General features: G+C 44.9%; 1 protein-coding gene across 2 annotated transcripts in view; it reads right to left on the bottom strand.

Annotated features, from left to right (window-relative positions):
• inpp5a (inositol polyphosphate-5-phosphatase A) overlaps window positions 1–21631 on the bottom strand; it is a 571171-nt gene that overhangs the window by 159002 nt on the left and 390538 nt on the right. For both annotated transcript variants that reach the window (XM_078564917.1, XM_078564916.1), the window contains exon 8: window positions 15482–15601. In XM_078564917.1, coding sequence (XP_078421043.1) covers window positions 15482–15601 — 120 coding nt within the window. The remainder of the gene's footprint in view (window positions 1–15481; window positions 15602–21631) is intronic.

Genomic DNA, 21631 nt, shown 5'->3' with positions numbered 1-21631 from the left:
CTAAATGGGGAGCCATTTGTTCAAAGCAGACAGCGTCGTCATCTAAAACGCCAACAGTTCTTTAGCCTGTCCATTAAACTTTAGAATTCTTTAACAATTTTGGTAAGACACTCAGGAATATTTCCATAGCTCTGATATTGCTGCTTTTGCTCTCAAGGGGCTGGAGCGGATTGTCCCTCTGTCTCAGTTATTACTCGATTAATGAAGATTTCTGTGATACTTATATCACAGTTTTACGCTGTAAGCTTGACATTAATGTAATGCAGTCCTGCACAGCACAAGAGGCAAACCTTATGATTGCAGAGTTTTGCATCAGTGTTAAGGGCACCTTAAAGTGATGATCCTACACTCTGTACGTCAACAGTAGATAGTGTATAGCTGACTTTTTAAACCGAAAAGAAAGTTTAAAAAAAAGAACTGAGAGGGTCTTTTAAACTGGCTTTAAATTCCCATTGATGGAAAAAAAGACGATTACCTGGTCGACTCATTCCTATCAGTGAAAATTTCAGACTCAGAAGCAAGACAGCAGAGTTGCAAGCTCATGTTCAATTGCATTTGCATGGATCTCTGCTTCTCTTAATGTAGCTACTGCATATATGCATCATTCTGAGGCCTACATTACATTTTCAGAACTACTCCAGTTGCTGCAACAGTGGGCAGAATTTTCCGTGCCCATTGGTGGTGGGCATGTTTGGCGGCGTGAGTGGACAATATGGCGAAAAGGCTAAAAATCGGTTTCACAACGCGTCCGCCCTGCCTGTCAATGGCGGGCCGCGTTTCCCGCCATCGGACATTGGGAATGTAATTTAAATACATCCGCATATCATTATAAGCCCAGCTTTCTGGAATCAGCCCTCCACGCTGGATCATCCGAGCACATTGGCGTGATTGCACACCAATGTGTTTCAAAACTATACATAAGCGACATGCACCTGGAGAGCTGCACTTCACTTGGGACTTCAAGGTTTGTTTTCCTACCTCGCTTCGGGCAGCACTCGCAGTCATCAGCGCCAGGCTTCGCAGAGACCACCATGTCACTTTTAGGGGGGCTCACGGGCAGATCTCTACCTACCAGACCAGCCATAAGGTGCGGGTGGCTTTTCAACGGCTGCAGGGCTAGGGCTTGCTTGGGGAAGGTGGAGAAGTGACCTCAGGCAAGGGAAGAGACTGCAGGGTAAGGGCTGTACTGGAGAAGGGGGGGTCTCCGAGGGGGTGTGTGGGGTCACATGTTGATCTGTGCAAGTGGCCTCAAGACGGTGAGGGCTGAGGAGGCAGTCTCCAGAGGGGAGGAGGCCAGATGGAGATGTGAGACTGTGTGTGAGTGAGTGAGTGGTGATGTCCCTTGAGCTGGCAGTGAGTGAGATGCCGGTGAATGTGTGATGGCCTTATGAGTGGGTGAGTTTAGAGTGATGAGGTGGTTGCCTTGCCCTGGCGGCACAGGTGGGATTATCCATCCTCTTCCTGCAACGGATGGACAACCTTTCTGGGCAGGCTTGGCACTGATCGCCACTGCCATTGCCTACCCAGCTGGAGTGGTGAGATTGCTGGACCTCCAGCAGCTAGAGCAGGGGGGTAGAGGACATCACGGTGGGCCTCCACAGCATCTAAAGGGCACTCGTCACTAAACCGGTAGGGCTGTAGTCTTCTTGCCTTTCGGGGCCATGTCTTCTGTGTAGCAGTCCTGGGTTGGCAGCACTGAGAGGCATGTGCGAGGCTGCACTTTAAATATGGCACGGTATGAGGAAGTGGCAAGGTGGTGCCATTACTGGCAAAAGAGAGCTCGCCTGCCATAGAAACGGCATGTTTCCTGGGAATGCGTGATTAACAAAGCGGGATTGGGACGATACGGCGTTAAAAGCCACCCTTGCAGCTGGCGAGTAAAATGTTCTTTTTCCCGCCCACTACCGCACTTAGTGCAAATCTGGGACAATTCCGCCCACTGTGTTTACAGGAGAATCTGGCTTAAAGTTTTCTATTTCATGTTTTATAAATAAATTATCTCGTTAAATTTGAAAAATGCACATTTAATCATATCTCACAGCTTTTATTTTGCTACATAATTATTGCTATTCATTACATCATTGGGCGAGTTTCAATTTTCCCTATTTGACATGTACAGAGCAGGGGAGTATTTAAAATGGAGTGGGCCTATTTCTCTTCTTTTCAATTGCTGATCCTAGCACTGGTGCATTTGGTGGTGGAGGATGCAGCCAGGTTCAGGTGGTAGACTTATGTGTAAATGCTAATCAAAGTCCTACAGTGTCAATAGGGCCCCAAAGGCAGTGACACCTTGTCTGATGGTAATGGAGGCTCTCTAATATATGTAATCATTCTTGCAGGCTATACAAGTCAAGTATGGCCCCCACTACCCTAGGCCCCTGCCCCACTCAGGAGACAATCCACTTCAGTGATCCAACTGAGTGTTTTTCTCCGTTTTAGTAGTGGATGGCCTCTGGCTCCTCTTTGGCTCAAAGGTTAGCTGTTCCCTCTACATCTGTGCTGGGCATGTAGATGAATACCAGAATGGTTACAGCACAGAAGGAGGCTATTTGGCCTATCATGTCTGTGCCAGCTCTCTGAATGAGCGATGCCCCTGGTGCCATTTCCCTGTCTCTCCTCGTAACCCTGCACATTCTTCCTTTTCAGATAATAATCCAACTCCTTCGTGAATGCCTCGATTAAACCTGCCTCCACCACATTCTCAGGCAGCCACTCCAGATCTTAACCGCTCACTGTGTGAAAAAGTTGCTTCTCATGCCTCCATTGCTTCTTTCGCCACTTACCTTAAATCTGTGCCCTCTCGTTCGTGATCCTTCCACCAGTGGGAACAGTTTTGCTCTATCTACTCTGTCCAGACCCCTCATGATTTTGAATACCTCTATCCAATCTCAGACACAGCCACAGGATTAAAAGACACCAGAGTTAAATACCCCAGCCTGAAATTCATGCCAATGGGTTGTTTTGCGCTTGAGCCATGACCACACCAACTCCCTCCCACTCCCACCTGACCAAAGCCTATGTCCAATGTTATAGACATAATAACCATGGCTCAGTTGGTTGCACTCTTGCCTCTGAGTCATAAGGTTCTGGATTCGAGTCACACTCCAGGACTAAAGCACAAAAAATCAAGGGTGACACCCCAATGAACTATTGAAGGAGTGCTGCACTGTCGGAGGTGCTGTCTTTCAGATGCGATCTTCAAGCTGAGGCCACGTCAGCACTCTCAGGGGTCATAAAAGATTAATTAGCACTATCTTGAAGAAGGGCAGGGGAGTTACCCCAGGTGTTCTGGCCAATATTTATTCCTAGAACAGATTATTTGGTCATTTATCACAGTGCCATTTTTGGGAGTTTCCTGTGCTCAAATTGGCTGCCGCATTTCCTAAATTATAAAGTGACTACACTTCAGAAGTACTTCTTTGGCACTTTGAGGTATCCAATGGTTGTGACATGCACTATATAAATGCAAGTCATTCTTTATTTGTGTGATTTGAATCAAACATAATTTATCAACGTCAAAATTAAAAGGCAATAACCCAAAAACAATAAAAACATAGACAAAGTTCAGTGCGTATATGATTAATCCGAATGTTGTGATAATCAATTTCAATTCATAAATCCATTGAGATTGCTAGTATTTACACATCACATCACTTAATCTGTGTTTGTGTAGTGGATTTTGTGCCTGCAACAGTTCCATGCATCTGAGTCCTGGTTGTCTGAAGAAACACTAGCTCTGAGCCTGCAGCATTTTAGGCAATTGGCATATCAGATTTCATGTGACTCAAGTTCAGGCTAAACACAACTACCAATAATAAGATGCAAATGAGTTACTAATTAAGCACCCCACTGACTGGAGCACACCCTGTACTATGGTCAATGAGTCAACAATCCTGATAATCCAACACCTAGTTCTGAACAAAAGCTGGATAGAACTCATAGGAATTACATTTGATGAATAGTTTTGATGTTATTTGTATAATTATCATCATTCCTGGATGCAATTGCTACCTTCCACTCTGTGTCGTTCTAATAACAAAATAAATAGTAGCGGTATGAAAAACAGTTGAGGAAAACTAACGGTTCAGTAACTTTTTAAAATTCACAAAACAACAATATTTTATTTCACTTTAAGGGGTAGGTTCAGGGGCCCCAATGCGACAGCAGTTAACTCAATGGGCAGAATTTTGCCCTCGGCATGTGGGATCGGTGGGGGCAGGCGGGGGCGGTCGCAAAGCCGACTGCAGCTTGCGATCGACTGCACACCGCGTTTTCACGCTGGCGCGCCAATTAGGGCCCGTCCAGTGTGACACACGAGGGGCAGCGCTCATCGCTGGCTGTGCGGGCAGTGGGGGTGGGGGGGGGAGGGTGAGCGGGCCTAGTGCGAATTTCGCACGTGCGCACAAAAGAGCGCTGAATAATCTCCCTGAGGCATGGAGCTGCCTCAGGGAGGTGAAGATTATATTGAAAAAATTATTAAGCAACAGAAACATTTAACAAAACGTGTCCCCTCATGTGGCTCTGTCACATGAGCCGGGGCATGTTTTTAATTAAAAATGAAAGCTTTTATTTAATTTGTGTTTGCTTTTGGAAACCTCATCCCGCCCGTGGATGAGGTTTCCAAAAAAATGCCAAGGCCGCTTGGCTTATTCGCCTGCCCGTCAACTGTTAGATTGAGCGGGCAGTGAAAAATTAAGGACAATTGATAACTTAATGGCCTTAACAGGCCTTTTAATTGCCGGTGGGTGCGCTGCCGATTCCGGCGCACGCCTGCCAATCGGAATATCGCGCGACCGCTTGGCTGATGTCAACACGCGTCATTTCACCCTCGGTCAGGTCGGGCGTGTGCCCACCCGCTGAGCTAAAAATTCTGCCCAAAAGCACCAATTTCAAAATAACACGGAACTTCTTATTCATATAATTATAGTGACATGCAAGGTTTTGTTTTAAAATATCTGTGCCAGACGCTTATAGAAACTGAAGCAGCTGTTATGATCCCCAGCTGAGGTTACCACTGGACAAGCCTGATCCCAGAGTAGAACCAAGCTTGACAGATCCTAACTTTTATTTGTTTGTGTAGATACGAGGAGAGTAGCTACTGAGCAGAGGCACAGGAGTCAGCTGATGAACTTTTAACCAAAAAAAACATTTATTTCACAAGAAAAGATGAATTATATCCCAATACTCCTTCACCCACAACTATACCTTTACAAATATATACAGATTTGTAAGGATAACACAAGTCACAAAAGCTCTTTTATACTCTAATTTCGCAGTAAGTACACAGCCCATGTAAACCAATAGATGATCTGTGGTAAGACACACCACACTCTGAAACCAAGTGACAGGTGCCACCCCAGGCAGATGTTATGGATTTCTCCTCAACTCCACCTTCCTCCCCCAGGTACTTGTTACACCGTGAGCCAACCGGTCTCTCTGAATTCCATCTTTCACACGAGGGTTTCCATATCTCCACTCTCCAAGAACTTGCTTTGGAACCTTCTCCCAAACTGACCCTTTCTCTCAGACACCTTCCACAAGGGTCCACTTCCAGAGTTTCCAAATCTCCTTCCGATGTTCCTCTCCCCTGGGTCACCACATGCATTCAAGCTTTCTTCCACACGCACTCTCTCACCAACTCAGCCGTCAACAATACACCACAGCTTCACATGCCCATAGCAAAGAGTTACAGACTTTCAGCTGTCTCTTTGGACCTTCTGACTTCTCACAAGCCATTCTCGCTTTAAATCTGCTTCCTGCAGCATTTGTCTCTTTAAGCATGAAGCTTGGAGCCTTTCTCTGCTCCTCACTTTTAACTTCGCTTAACAAGACATTTTCCAGGTTCCTGTATCCTTTGACTAATAAGGTCTGCTTAGAACTTGGCCGAACTGTCAATGGCCTGTTAAGGCCATTAATTAAGGCTATTGGGAAAGCTGCCCGAGCAACCTTAAGGTTGGCGGGCAGGCCAAGAGCCCAGGCAGCCATGGGCGGGATGAGGTTTCATGAAGGGTTTATAAATTAAATAAATGTTTTCATTAAAGTTCATTGACATGTCCCAGCTCATGTGACACTGTCATATGAGGGGACATGTCTTAAATTTTTTTTTTCTTTATCAAAATTTTTAAAACTTAAAACTTATCTCCCTGAGGCACCTCTGTGCCTCAGGGAGATTTCTGTGCTCTTCCATGTGCATGCGCAATCCTGACTCAGGGAATTCCCCCGCCCACACAAGGAGTGCACAGCGCTTCCGGGTGCACGTCATGCTGGGCGGCCCTTAATTGGCCCGCCCACATAAAATGGCGGCGTGGACCCGATCGAGGGCGCCGATCGGGTAAGCACCTGTCCGTGCCCGTACCTGCCCCCACACAACCCCGCCAACGGGGGGAAAATTCTCTCCATTAGAAATGCAGGCACCTTTTAAAGTGAAACTAAAACTCAACTTGGCCTGTTCTTAACGTACAAATACAGAAGTACAAATCAAACTTAAATTTTAATGCTAAAACTCAATCCTAACATCCACAAATATAAATATAACTTAATTAAACTGTCTCTATTTCCTAACACTGTATATTTTTGGAAAAAAAAGTAGTTGGACTTTGATCTTAATATAGGGAACCATGGGTCTAGATAAATATATTTGAAAAGGTGTGAGTGCAGATAGTAAAGATCTTCTTCTTCCTCACTTCTCTGCCCAAAGGCAGGTCTGACCCAAAGCACCATGATCTCCACCAGCGATAGGGCAATGAGGCAGATGCCAAATCAACCCTAGCCGGAACGGGGAATTGAACTCTGTGCTGTAGGCACCCAGCTGATTCACACTGGCCATTCAGCCAACTGAGCCCCAAGGAGTCCGGGCTGCTATAGCAACATAGAGCAGAATTTTCTCCCTCTCGGGCGGGCTGAGCGCAATCAGCTGTGCGCCACCATTTTATGTGGGCCAATTAAGGCCCGCCCAGTGTGATACATACCCGGAAGCGCTCAGCGCTACCTGTGCGGACGGGGGGAGGAGGGAGAGTTGGGGCCTGCGCTCTTTTGCGCATGTGCGCGAAAGGGCGCAGAAATCTCCCTGAGGCACCGAGCTGCCTCAGGGAGATTATTTTGATTATGAAAAATTGAAATAAAGGAAAAAAAAATATTCAGACATGTTCCTTCATGCGACAGTGTCACCTGAGTTGGGACGTGTCAATGAATTTTAATAAAAATTTTTATTAAACTTATAAACCCTTCATGAAACCTCATCCCATCGGTGGGTTGAGGAAAAATGTGAAGGCTGCCTGGGCTCTTCGCCTGGCCGCCAACCTTAAGGTTGGACGGGCAGCCCTGTTAATGACTTTAATGAGGGGATCAATGGCCTTAACAGGCCTTTGACAGTACGGTGGGCATGCAGCCGACTCCGGTGCATGCCCGCCGAACTGAAGATCGGAATGACCCGTGGTTGTGTCGGGACGCGTGCCCGTCACCGCGCGTCATTTTACATGTCGGCGAGCGGGGCCCACCCCCGCACAGCGATCGGAATATTCAGGCCTAAGGCTCCAACTGAAGAGGTAGCATTGGCCTAAGGGCCAAGTGATCACCTTCTGGATTATAACTTCTATTATTTTTGAATGTTGATCTACAGAAGCCAGCAGAATACTATATCACTGAGAGAGAAAGAGCAAGGCAAGCATTTTAGCCGCCTGAAACATTGAGCTAGATTTTCGTTCTGGGGTTGGATACCAACATCAGGTGAATGGAAATGTGAAAAAAACACAATTTTCCAACTTGTTTACTTGGTGAAAAAAATTATACTGAGCAGCTATTCAGCCCTTTAGTCATTATTCCAAGCCTTAGGTCTACCTTAGCTAGTCCCACATATTCAGCAGTACTGGCCACTCCTATAAGTAATTCAAGTATCATATATTCCGGTGTGTGCCCATGCTGTCCACTCTGGTTATCTGATAGCAAACCCTGTGTGTAACAATAGGGCCTCCTCGTGTTTTGAACTGGATCTTGTGTCTTTTGCACATGCTCTCACAAACGTTTCTCCAACCTTTCTGAAGGTGGCCTGAGAAACACTTAGTGAGATGAAATCATTTATTTTACAGACAGCCTGAATGTGAAGAGAAACAGCCAATGTAAATTCCAATTTACTTCACTCTGTCTCACTGCTAGAAAAATAGGAAAATTTAATAAACTACGAATCCTGTCCTTTTTGTGGGCTGAGTTACTTGTTTTCGTTACTGCTTCTCTTTCTAGATAACTTCTGATTACAAAAACTGACCTCCTGCATTTTTATCTTCTAGAGCTGGATCTGAGCTCTATGCCTTGCAGATTATTATTTATAACTGACTGCTCATGGTTGATCTCTTTTCTCTGTGTTCCCAGCCAGTGGTGGGCGATGCTAACTTCATACTTACACAGAACCTACAGCACAGAAACAGGTATTTTTCTCCACACGAGCCTCCTCCCGTCTTTCTTCGCTTAACATTTCCTTCCAACTCCATCACCCTCATGTGTTTATCTAGCTTCCCCTTAAATGGTCCTATGCAAGTCACCTCAGTGACTCTTCATGGTAGCGAATTCCATATTCTAACCGCTCTCTGGGTAAAATGTTTCTCCTTAGTAATGATTTGCCAGCAGGCATGTCAATAAAACCTGTTTTCCACCTTCCCCCCCCCCCCACCCCCACAACCACCCTCAACCTCTGCCATCCCACTGTTTCGGAGCGTGGGTGTAAAGGGAATGTCTCCTGCTGTTCTCAAAATGAATGGAAGCCACTCTAAGCTATTAAGCGTGAGATGAGAGAATGGGCCACAATTACATCAGCTGTGACAATCAACAAGACGGTCTATTTGGCTTGAATGCATTTCTTCAAGACCTGCAGCTTTCAAAACTGTGTAAATTCACTTCATATTAAAACCCAACCCTTTAACGTCGCTCAATCGCAAAATCCTTCTTCTGAACAGAAAAAAATGATCAAGGATCCTGAAACATGACAAGTCATATATTTAGCTATTCATCAAGCCAGAAAGTATTGATTTCTAGCTCTGTGGCCTAGCCGCAACAGGTTTATGGGGAGAAAGTTCCAGATTTCTACAAACCTTTCTGTGTAGAAGTGCCCTCTGACTTCACCACTGCACGGAATAGCTCTAATTTTAAGGTCATACCCGCTGGTTCTGGACTCTCTCTCTCTCTAGCTGCCCGAGAAAATCCATGAATCATCAATGCAGCATACATTTTTTGACAGTGTGTTCTGCACCCAGAAGATGGCCTGATCGACAGGCTTGGCTTCCAAATGGGCGGGAGCAATCTGGGACAGAGCACAACCCAAGGCAGGGAAGTTAGAGGGCCTGCAGGTGTTACTGGGTACATGGGGGCGTCGGGATGGACGATTCTGATCCACGAACCTGGAGAAGGCTTGATTCAAGGGAAGGTAAACTGGAAAGTGATGCAGAGGAAGCTGAAGTCCTCCGGGCCCACAAGGGGCGCTGTAAAGTTGCTTATTTCTCACCGAAGCTGTCCTTGCCTCCCCAGAGTTGCCAGCCTGGGTTAAACATGCCAAGCAGGTTAAATCTAAGACTGCCAGCTCTTCATAAAATGTTTAAATCGCCAACATCTGCCCTGATCCTGTTAAACCAAGAAGTAGGCAGGTTGGGGCGAGTTAGGGTAGGGATTGAGGTTTTTAAAATTGTGGCATCCCACCCAATCCCAATCACCTGTTTTTGGAGGTTAAAATTCAGGCCATCATAGGTAACATGATTTGTTGCCCAAGCACTGCCATTTTGCTTAAGAAACCATAAAATGAGTGAGAAAACTGGTTCTGAGTGGGCCTAAATGATAATTTATCACTAGCCCCATGAATATTTTTAGTTAAATACAGACGTATAGTTGTCACGAGGTTGGGCATTAGGCCTAACATTGCACATGGCTTGTTAGGCTGCAACACTGGTTCAACTGCTGCTACAAGTTGAGAGGCTGTTTCACACATAAGGGGCAGGAGTTTCCCTTCTTCGGGCGGGCGGGCCTGGGAATGGCCCCAAGATGGGCCACCGCCCGCATTCGGGCTCTGACCGCGATTTCACGCTGGCCGGCCAGTTAATGGTCAGCCAGCGAGAAGGGCGTGCAGAGAGCCTCAGCACTGCTGGGTTGGGGGCAGGAGGAGCACGGGCGCTAAAGTCTGTGTGAAGGGGAGCGTGCCCTGAAAGCTCCCTGAGGGCACAGAGCTGAAGAATTTTAAAATGAAAAATAAAGATTTTACAAATGATATAAACGTGTCCCCACATGTGACTCAGTCCACATGAAGAGGGATATGTTAACAGTGACGTTAAAAATTTTTACTGTTTTTTTTATTTACTGTTAGAAACCTCATCCTGCCCGTGGATGAGGTTCTGTACAAAATGCAAAGGCCACCTGGCCTATTCGCCCGCCCGCCCACCCGCCAACTGTAGAGTTGGACGGTCAGCGAAAAAAACTTCTCACTTACTTGCTTAAGGGCCTTAATAGGCCTCTTAATTGTCGGCAGGCCGCTTGAACATTTGAATTCTCGCATGCGTCCACCAACCGAAATGTCACACGAGTGCGTGATGACATCGGGACGCTTGCCCGATGAGATCACGCAGTATTTTACTCCCGATCGGGTCGGGCGTGCACCCGCCCACGGGACAAAACATTCTGCCATGAGGTAAAAGCTTTACCCATACTGCAGAGCAACAATGAAGGTGCTCTTTAATCACTACAGGTTGTAGAACAGTTTCATTCTTGCTTCGTTGTTTGGGGATTCTCAATCAGTGTGAATATGAAATCGAGTCTTTTGCAGCAGAGAGTGGGAGCTAGAGGGACAGGTAAAAAGACCTGCATTTATATAAAGCAGGCTTGTCTAACAGGCCGGATGCGGCCCACAAAGTCCCTCGATGTGACCACCAGCCAGTTTTCAAAATTCTGGTCAAACAGGTGGGTTTCAATGGAAGATTCTGCAGGGAGCTGCTCCTCCGGTCAGAGTCTGTTTCTATACCGCATTTGTTGCTGATGGACTCAGTCAACTTAGCAGCAGCAAGTGAGGAAACGAAACAGTCTCTGATTGGAAGAGCAGCGAACACTGGTGTTGCTGAGTGTGCTGAGGGCTGCTGAGCCAGAGAAGCGAACGTAAGTGCTGGAGCCCAGGGAGACAGGTACATCAGTGCTGGAGCACAGTGAGCCAGGTACATCAGTGCTGGAGCCCAGTGAGCCAGGTACATCAGTGCTGGAGCCCAGTGAGCCAGGTACATCAATGCTGGAGCCCAGTGAGCCAGGTACATCAGTGCAGGAGCCCAGGGAGCCAGGTACATCAGTGCTGGAGCCCAGTGAGCCAGGTACATCAGTGCTGGAGCCCAGTGAGCCAGGTACATCAATGCTGGAGCCCAGTGAGCCAGGTACATCAGTGCAGGAGCCCAGGGAGCCAGGTACATCAGTGCTGGAGCCCAGTGAGCCAGGTACATCAGTGCTGGAGCCCAGTGAGCCAGGTACATCAGTGCTGGAGCCCAGTGAGCCAGGTACATCAGTGCTGGAGCCCAGTGAGCCAGGTACATCAGTGCTGGAGCGCAATGAGCCAGGTACGTCAGTGCAGGAGCCCAGGGAGCCAGGTACATCAGTGCTGGAGCCCAGGGAGCCAGGTACATCAGTGCTGGAGCGCAATGATCCAGGTACATCAATGCTGGAGCGCAATGATCCAGGTACATCAGTGCTGGAGCGCAATGAGCCAGGTACGTCAGTGCAGGAGCCCAGGGAGCCAGGTACATCAATGCTGGAGCGCAATGATCCAGGTACGTCAGCCTGGGAAGGTGAAGTCACGTTGGGCCCGTGGAGGTGACGGTGCCATGAGTACGTGGGAGTGAGAGTGTGTGATGGGTGTGTGGGCAGTGAGAGAGTGTGTCTGTGAGTGTGTGGGCAGTGAGAGAGTGTGTCTGTGAGTGTGGGTGGGGGGGAATGAGAGAGTTTGTCTGTGAGTGTTGGGGGGGGAAATGAGAGAGAGTGAGTATCTGTGAGTGTGTGGTGCGGGTAATGAGAGAGTGAGTGTGTGGGGGGTAAGGGTGAGAGACTGTGTATGTGTGAGGTGGGGGGGTGGAGTGTGACTGAGCGTGTTGGGGGGGTGGGTGTGGAGTGCGAGTGTGCCTTGTGCCCAGGCTCAGGTTTCTCACTCATGCTCACCACCACACACCAACACATACACACAGACCCGCTCACAGTGGGTGAGGGTGAGTGAGAGAGCGCCCTGAGACTGGAAGTGAGCCTCTCACACACACCCTGACCCTCTCACACTCTGGTCATTTTTATTAAATACTCTTTTTTAAATTAACAATTTATTGCTATAACATTGCTGTACTTTTGTTCAGCAATTGTTTCTTTCCTTAACCTCAACCGTTTTGAAATTCAGTTTACTGTTGTGCCAAATTTTATCTTTCCGAAATTTGCTGATTGGCCCCTTAAGTGAGATAGATGTGCAAATATGGCCCCCCCGAGATAAAAGGTTGGTCAAGCCTGATATAGAGCTGCTCATATGACCATCAGATGTCTCAAAACACTTTACTTTTTTGAAGTGTAGTCTCTATTGTTACGTAAGAAATACAGCAGCTAATTTGCGCTCAGCAAACTCCCACAAACAGAAATATGATAATGACCAGATAATCTGTTTTCTGTGATTTCGATTGGGAGATAAATATTGGTTAGGACACTGGGGATAAATCCCCTGGTCTTCTTCGAAATAGTGCCTTGGGACCTTTTACATCTACCCAGGGGGGCGTAGTTTAACATCTCGTCTGAGGACAGTGCAGTGCTCCCTCAGTAACTGCACTGGAGTGTCAGCCTTGAATTTGGAGCTCAAGCCCTGGAGTGAGACTTAAACCCAGAACCTTGTGATTCAGAGGAGAGCGTTCGACCAACTGAGCTACGGCTGACAGACAAGATAAACAAAATCAAGAAAGAAAAGCATAACTAAAAGCGTGAAAGAAAAATGTAACAGCAGCAAGAAATGCTATTACAATCCCTGTCAGAGGGGTGATGTCCACATGCTACGCTTTTCTGAAACCTTAGTGGCAAACCAGGTGAGGTACTGAAATGATCAAATATCAGTTTGAGGACTGGTTTATGTTTTCACAGTAGTGACATAACTCGAATTTGTCTGTTGCTGAAATACAGGGACTAAGATTGGTTCTTGAGAGAACAATTGACCTGTTTGAAATTAAGTGCTGCAGATTAATCACAGGAGTACAGTAATCAGCAGAGAGTCAATGCTGTCCAATGTGAAAATGAGATGGAGGGAGGTAATCCCTCTTAATACAGTATAAAAGAGGAATAAATGAGATACTTAAGATGAACAAACTATATTGGACACACAGAAATCCTACAAGTGCTTGCATGGCATTAGCGCAACAAGAACTAAGGCCCTGATATCTATGGGGAGACATGGGAGGGAGCGAAGGAGGCCGAAAACAGTCAAGGAATGTGGCGAGGCCAGGAACGCCAAATTAGTGGCAGGGCCTCGTCATTTTTTTAATACCAATTCCCATCCAACAGGGTGCCCACTCAACAGGTTTGTCAGCTGCTGGCAGGTGGGGGGTATCCAACAAGTTGAGTGCTGGCTGACCACAGCAGGGGGTGAGAAATAAAGAGGCCACAATCAGCAGAAAGTAGGCTGCAGGCTTCCATGACATGCTCCTCCTGGCCTACAAAACATGGTAGAAAAGGCACTTAGCTTCTGGAGCCGGCAGCTTTCATCTCAATTTTGCTGCTGAGCTTTGGAAAACCTGGCCAGTAGCAGTTAAATTTAAATCAGCTGCCCAATTGCTAGATGGGAGACAGATTCAATTATGTAATGATTCTGCCTCTGCAAAGGGGGACACTCATACACTTTGTTACCTGCTGCCACAAAGATAGTGGGAAGTGCGAGGCTATCAGGCTGAGGTTGCATTGCACCTTTTCCAGGGTTAACCCCCGCAGCCCAACCCACTCCCCTCTCGCCCCCAAACACGGTGTGGTTAATATCAAAGCTCGCAATGCTGAAGACTTGGAAAGATTCTGGAGCGAATGAAAGCAACTCGCAGAGGGGAACTGACTAGTTCGGATAGAAAAGGGTATTATATACCAGATACTTGTAGTCTCAGATACCTCACATTGCACAGAGAACCAGGAGCAAGCGTACACAGTGCCAATCCTGCTTCATTGTTCTTGGACTTTCAAATCAAAAGCAAATAACAAGCTCTCAGCATCTTCCACACAGAGGCATACAAAAGGCAGAAATTATTTTGCTTTAGCAGAGGCATTAGAGGTTAAGCAAAGAAATGTCTCAATTAAAATTGCAGAAAGAAAAATATAGTGCAAGTGCATTAAATATCCGTACAATAACATCACCAGAGATCCTCCACAATCTCCACAGCAAAATGGATAGGGTGGATATAAGAGAACGGGAATTAGTTTAGAAAATATTAACATATGGCAGAAAGAAAGTTGATCTTAACAAGCCTTCACTGGACTTAGACCACCCAAAGCTCTGCAAAGAGAGCCTTCGGTTATAGTCTGATGGATACAAGATTGCTCCTTTTTATAGCTAAGACTTTTTAAGTTATATTTGGCAAAAAACTAGCTCTGGTCAAGCATCCAGGTTTTAATGTATCTGACGTTATTAATTTTAATACAGTCCATTACTCATATTTACTTCATGTTTGTAGTCATTCTTGCTCTGTTAAAATTGAATATCTCCCAATGGAATTCACTGATTCACTTCTACATTAAAAAATGATTCAGTGTAATTGTTTGCAAGACACAAATTGCAGATTAATAGAGCAACCTGCACTTATTGCTTCTTGAAACAATACTTAGGTTGTACTCAGTGATAATACCACAGTGTTCAGGGGCTTAGGAGACAAAGTTTGCCAACAAAGCTTCAAGACCTTAGGCTGAACTTGCAATTACAGTGGGGGTGTTAAACGGGCGGTAGCAGGTCAGCCCGTTATACACTCTGCCTGATTTTCCCATCCATTCAATAGACTGGGTGTATGACAAGCAGGCAGTCCGATACCAGCCCTGCTGAAGTTGAACCATCCGCCCCTTGTAGTCTTTCAATTGCAAATTACTAATTATATTTTTATTGTACGTTAAAAATCAAATCCAGTTAAAAGGACACTGTCTACATGAAAAATTGTTGGCCAACTTTGCTTTTTATTTTGGGGAGAGGAATGGGGCATACGTTATTTTCAACCCAAGCACAAGTAGGGAAATTATGAATTTCAATGCAATTTACATCATTATGCTATGTGCTTGTAATCAAATAAAGAAACATATGCTGAATGCTTATCGGGAAGGTGGCATGCTTTAACAGTAACTCCCGTACTGGACTTGATCCAGTCAGCAGTGCAAACCACATCAAATAAAGACTTTCAGGAGCTGGCCATCAAATCCAACCAAACAATTTTCTAAATTAAGAAACCACTTGGTTTCAGTGTATAAAATATAAAGTAGATTTCCTGCTTACCTATCTAGCACATAAGTGAGAGCTTTCTGTCGGGTTCCTGAGTAGACAGATGGGCTTGTTTCCCAAGCAATTAAATTGGAAGCATCATGGAAAAGATGAATGTTCACCAAGTCAAAGGCACTGTCAAGAAAATAACCATCACACAAGTGAATCATCATGCAAGTGCTCTTACGATCATGACAGAATTTAGAAAATGGTAGCATTGCATATCAAACTGCCATAATAGAAGCCTTACAAAGACATTTGTATATTGTAACATGCCCTTTGCACATGCTGGGATTAACTATTATGGTTAATAAAATTACAAAATTATTTTTGAAATGATGCTTGCCCATTTTCCTTGACAATATTCATATTTGCTTACTAAGCATACTGCCACTGTCGTTTTAATGGAGAATTGCTTTTAAACAATACATTGTAAGTAAACTCTGATATCTATCACCACACAGATGGAACCTCATTATACCTGTCAGCTCACACCTTATATATTGAATGTTATTGTCATCTAATCCATGAAATGTAAATAATGCACCCCCATGTACATACTTTGGAAAGTAGCTTCACAATAAGAATGACACATCCATAAAAATGTGCCATTTCATACATTAGTTTATTAAGTGTTATTAAAAATCTGTAAAACCGAGCTTCATTATTTTAAGTGTTCTACAGCCAGCATTCAGAAGCACTCTCAGACAAAGGATTTATGAGGATACCTGAGGTAGAATACAAAAAATAAAAAGAAATAGGAGAAAAAAATCATTTTCAGCTTATACAGAAAAAGTCATTCATTAAGAAATGGCCTCTAGCGGAGAGAACTCTTTTAATTCAGCTATTTAAAGATCACAAAGGGGACAGGAGCTCAGGATCAGAAAAATATTATCTGGATATCAAAGTTACATGGTAGGCAGTGCAGATGTTTCCCTTTTCTTACCAGGTTAAGGTCCTCACGAAGAATAACAGCTGGTCAGATCACACTTTTACCACATGCAGATCTACTCAGTGTTGTGATCTAATAATGAACTCTGATATTTGTAGGGCACAAACAAAGCAATACAGAAAGGATGGCCATTTCATCCATTCAGAGTTGATTACTGAACTGTAATGTGGAATCAGGGACTGCAGAGTGATCAGGTCAATAAAGCTACTTGATGTCCTTCTCTATGTGGTAAATATTCTACAACTTCAACCGGCAACAGATTTTTCAACAAATTGAAATCATGTAAATGATAGTGGCAGCACAGCTCCCATGAAGGCCCACTGGGTATACGCATCTCATTGTGTGCTGCTCAGCCACTTAGACAGGGAAGATACAAAGTCCTTGACCTGTTTGGAGTTAATCCGTCTCAACTGAGGTAAAAGTGCAGGGATTACAATTGGCCTTGATGTTACTGACATTGGCACTGCAGAAGGAAGAAAATAAAGAAGATTCTAGGGCTTGGTGGCTATCCAATTGCCCTTGCTGGAAAGTAGGCATGTTTGTATATGTTAGATGAGTCCAGGATGGCCTACTGTGATGTCCATCCATGGTCAAATATCTGCTGATAATTACTGCCTGGGCTTACATATGAGGAACTGTCACACAGCAAGCTACTCGATTGCTGTGGAGTTATTAAATATGTACCAGTCAACAGGGTAATGTTATGAAATTGCACTTTTTAGGAATCTGGGTGATTCTCCCATGATTTATTAAAATTAAGATGCACTTGGAGCAGGTCAAGCTCTTCACCAAAATTGCAAATTATTGCCCTCCTTTTGTCAATTGGGTGCTTACAAGGCCATTTCAGAGCACATTATGGGTCAGCCGTATAACATGGGTCTGGAGTTACATGAAGACCAGACTTGATAAGCTGGTAAGATCCCATCCCTGAAGGATATTAGTGAACCAGTTGGGTTGTCACAACAATGTGATTTTTTTTTTCCTGCTGCCTTCCCACAAATTCCCAGATTTATTGAATTAATTTCCACAGCTTGCCATGCTAAGCTTGAACTCATGAGCTCAGGCTGCTAGTCTGGTTCCATAAACACACATCTACTGGTCTGGAATGTCCACCAGGGATTGTCTTAATGTCCTGCCCTAGTTTTGGTGGGGGATTAGTGGAATTCATAGGGGAAAGAGACTTAGCCATTCTCAGCTGTTTACTCCAATCTCCTGCTGATGTTACAAACAGAGATCGATACAACTCCCTGGAAATTCAGGGTCATTATCTTCAGGAAATGAAGAAAGAAAAGGAAAATAAAAAGAGTTCGACACTGTAAAAGTTGCCCATTCTTCACGGGGTTAAGTGATTGGCCCTCATATGAGATGGACAATGAGTTTATGATCATTTTAAAATTTTATTTAAGGAAGGATGTAAATGCATTGGAAGCAGTCCGAAAGGTTACCAGACTAACACTGGGAATGGGAGGGTTGTCTTATGAGGAATGGTTGGATAGGCTAGGCTTGTACCCACTGGAGTTTAAAACAGTAAGAGGTGACTTGATTGAAACATATAAGATCCTGAGCGGTCTTGACAGGGTGGGGTGGAAAGGATGTTTCCTCTTGTGGGGGAATCTAGAACTAGGGGTCACTGCTTAAAAATAAGGGGGTCACCCCCTTAAGACAGATGAGGAGAATTTTTTTCTCAGAGGATCGTGAGTCTTTGGAGCTCTCTTCCTCAAGAGGCAGTGGAAGCAGAGTCTTTGAGTATTTTTAAGGCAGAGCTAGATAGATCAGATCAACCATGATTGCAGAGCAGGCTCGAGGGGCCGAGTGGCCTACTCCTGATCCTAATTTGTATGCTTGTATGTTGTATTAAAAAAGCAACTGGGTAAGCCATTGTAATTTCTACCAGCCTCAATTAGTTGACCTCAATTCTGCAGATCTGATCAGAAAATTGTTGACCAAGAATTAAATGATTAGAAATGAACTTTATCATCTTTTATTGATTATTTTATAATCAAATGTGACCTACAGTGGTAACCCAATGAGTAGCTGGTCCATACAAGTTAGGAAGCTCTGTGATTTGATTATCAGCCTGTGTCGAGTTGGCTGATCTTAACTGCAGCATTGCAATTGACTCAGTGTCTCAGGCCTAGAAAGGAACAAATAGACCAAGGATCTTATTCCCAATCGTGTGTTCCCAATAAGTGAGGATGGCATTGGGTTTGTTTGTGATGCACCCTAGGGTTGATTGGCTCGGTACAGAAACAAAGCAAATAATGATGATTTGGATGTGGTACTGTAGTCAGCAACATGATAATAGGTGAGAAATTGGGTTCATTAGCACCTGCTGTTCAGGCTGTATGAGTGCCCTTGTTAATGCTGGAATCCTGCCACAATGAAGGGCATGCTCTAGATGTAAGTGACAGCAGTTGTTACTAACTTAGGAAAGGTTAGGGCATTATTCTTAAGTATATCTAGGAGCTGGTTTGCACCTGTGTGTGGGAGGAAACATGGAGTCTGTGGCTGTGTTCTCTGGGTTTTGTGAATAAATCTATGTTAAGGAAACACTGGCTCCAGATTTGTCCTTTTACTCAGTGAATGAGCAGCGCATTATAACAGTCCTTAGAGCTTCAAAATGTCAGTGTATGTGCACACACTTTTGAGGTGAATCACACTGCACACTATATTGGTTTAGGCATTAGTGTGTACACAGCCAACATTCACCGAAAGTATGCAAAGCAGGCAGATCATGATGTCAATTAGCATGAAATGCTGATTTTATGATAGCGTGGCCATTTTGCAGCTCCACAGTTAATGCCTTCTCTTAACTGCATACTGCTGAACACATAGTCAGCAGCAGGAAAGATATCCCAGAAATGCTATTCAAAGGGATAATCAACTACTTTCAGGTTAGTTGTTGGTTGATGTTTTTTCTGACTGTGGCTTCAATTCTAGAAATGTTTGGTGTTCTTTATAGTTGTTTCATGCTGCAAAAGTCAACAGGGAGCAGTGTGGCAGGTGAAAGACTTTTTTGCTGACTTCAAGGCATCTACACAAACTAATTGTTCACAGACATGAGTGCAATAGTAGCCATTTCCCTTGGAATACAGCATGACTGGGAGAATGGACAGAGGCCACGCACAGCAGGATAGGCTGCTGAAAGAGGGAGGAGGGGGAGAAAGACTCTCAAAATTCGTCCAGGGTGTTCAGAGGGAAATTCTCTGAACTGAGCCTCAGTGTAGAAAAATATGTAAGACATCTGTGCTTTAGTAAGGAGGTCCTCACTGAAATTTGCCACATGCTGCAGCCACACCTGCAACCTCAGAGCATCGCAAGGATCGCATTGTCAGTGGCTGTGAAGGTGACCATGGAGATGAATTTTCACACGTCTGGCTCCTTCCAGACAGGAGCTGGAGACATTTGCAACATCTCTGTTTGCTGTCCACTGTTAGGAAGGTCACAGACTCATTCTCGTTTCATTCTCTTCTGCCAAAGATAAGCAAGCAGAGGGAAAAAGCGGCTTTGCAAAGTTTGCAGGCTTTCCCATGGTGCATTGACTGCATGCAAATCACTTTGTGGGTGCCACATGCCAAATATGCCCTATACCAGAACTGAAAGGGACTCCGCTCCCTCAATGTTCAGCTGGTGTGTGATCACAGGCTGCGAATTGTGCAGGTCAATGTCCAGTATCCTGGCGGCAGTCAGGATGCCTTCATTGTGTGGCAGCTCAATGTGCTATCTGCATTTGAGCCACCAAGATAAACCAAAAGCCGGATATTGCACAACTAGGGTTATCCACTGACCACATGGCTGATGACCCTGGCATGCAAGCCATGCACATCTGTGCAGCATACAATGAAAGCCAAGCTGCCACACAAAATCCAATACAGAAGACCGCTGGCGTGCTGAAACAATGACTCTGTTGCCTGTCTCAATCTGGAGGAGCTCTGCAGCACCTGGCAGAGCAGGTATCCTGACTTGTGGTGGCCTGTTGCATTCTGTGCAACCTGGACATCATGAGGGGAGAGCCTTCGCCAACAGCTAAATGGAAGCAGCTGGAGAGCAAGGGCATGAGGATGAGCAGGAAAGGTAGGAGAAAGAAAAGGAGGAGGAGGAGTGGAAGAGGTGAGTTAGATAGCCCCTTTCTACTTGGGCTGTCAGTAAAGAACTAATTTGAACGGGATATCAGTAACTGCAACCCCATTTCCCCATTCACCACCATTTCTACATCTAATCTTCACACTGTTACTAAGCATCACAGCTTCTGCTTCACTGCAACGTATCATTAAATCTACCACAAAATAAACATTCCAAACCAAATTTCTAAATCAACTCATTCCATATTACATACAAAAGTCAACTAATCACCCGTGCACTCTTTCAGTGTCCATAACCTGCTCCAGCTACAATGCGCCTCCAATTTAAAAGGTGAAGACTAGCTCGATAGGCTGCCCGCCATGTAGAATCCAGCTGGCTGGAGGCAAAAATCATTCAAATGAGCTTGCAGCACAAAATTTTATTCCAATCAACTGGCATGAGTTAATTATGCGCTCTGATTCCCATGCCTGTTTTGAGGGGCCCCCTATTTAGCCCCCAACGGCTTTTGGCAATATAGGAGGAAATTTGGTGAGACAAAGGTACAGATAGTTATCTCAAACCAAGAATAACCCTGCAGACGTTTGAGCACCCTTCATATCCATTCCATTCATTGCTTATCAGCTGATTGTAAGTAACTATAGCAAAATTTGACAAAGTTGGAATTTTTTAATCTTGGTGACTCAATCCAAAAAATGATATTATATATAAGCAGTGAGCCAAAAATGTTAGACAAGTTACATTTAAGGAAGGAATGAAAGTCAAGGGAGTTCTTTTGGTTCAAAGTCGTCACCAAATCTTTCCCTAAAAATGTACCTGGGTTGTAACATGTTGTCAGTTTTCAGGGCTAAATTGTCTACTCCGTTCCCTACAGTAAGAGAGGTCAACATTTTGAATGTTCTTCCCCCCTCCCCCTGCATCCGACACCTAACTTAGTGATCTCAGTTAATAGGAAGGGGGCACCTACAACCTGGAACTGAATCTCCATCGATTTCAATGGACTCCAACACTACGGACAGGCCTGGAAATCAACCTGAAGTGACCCAACACCAGAAGCACACTTCACCATCTGGGTACTCCTGTATGATTTGCCAATCATCTCTCTTTTTAACCCCAGGGTCAAAAAGGCTGAC

Source organism: Cetorhinus maximus, chromosome 20 (assembly GCF_964194155.1).
Source record: "Cetorhinus maximus chromosome 20, sCetMax3.hap1.1, whole genome shotgun sequence".
Lineage (NCBI taxonomy): Eukaryota > Metazoa > Chordata > Chondrichthyes > Lamniformes > Cetorhinidae > Cetorhinus > Cetorhinus maximus.
The sequence above is the reverse complement of the archived record's forward strand: the minus strand, read 5'-3'. Positions and strand labels throughout refer to the sequence as shown.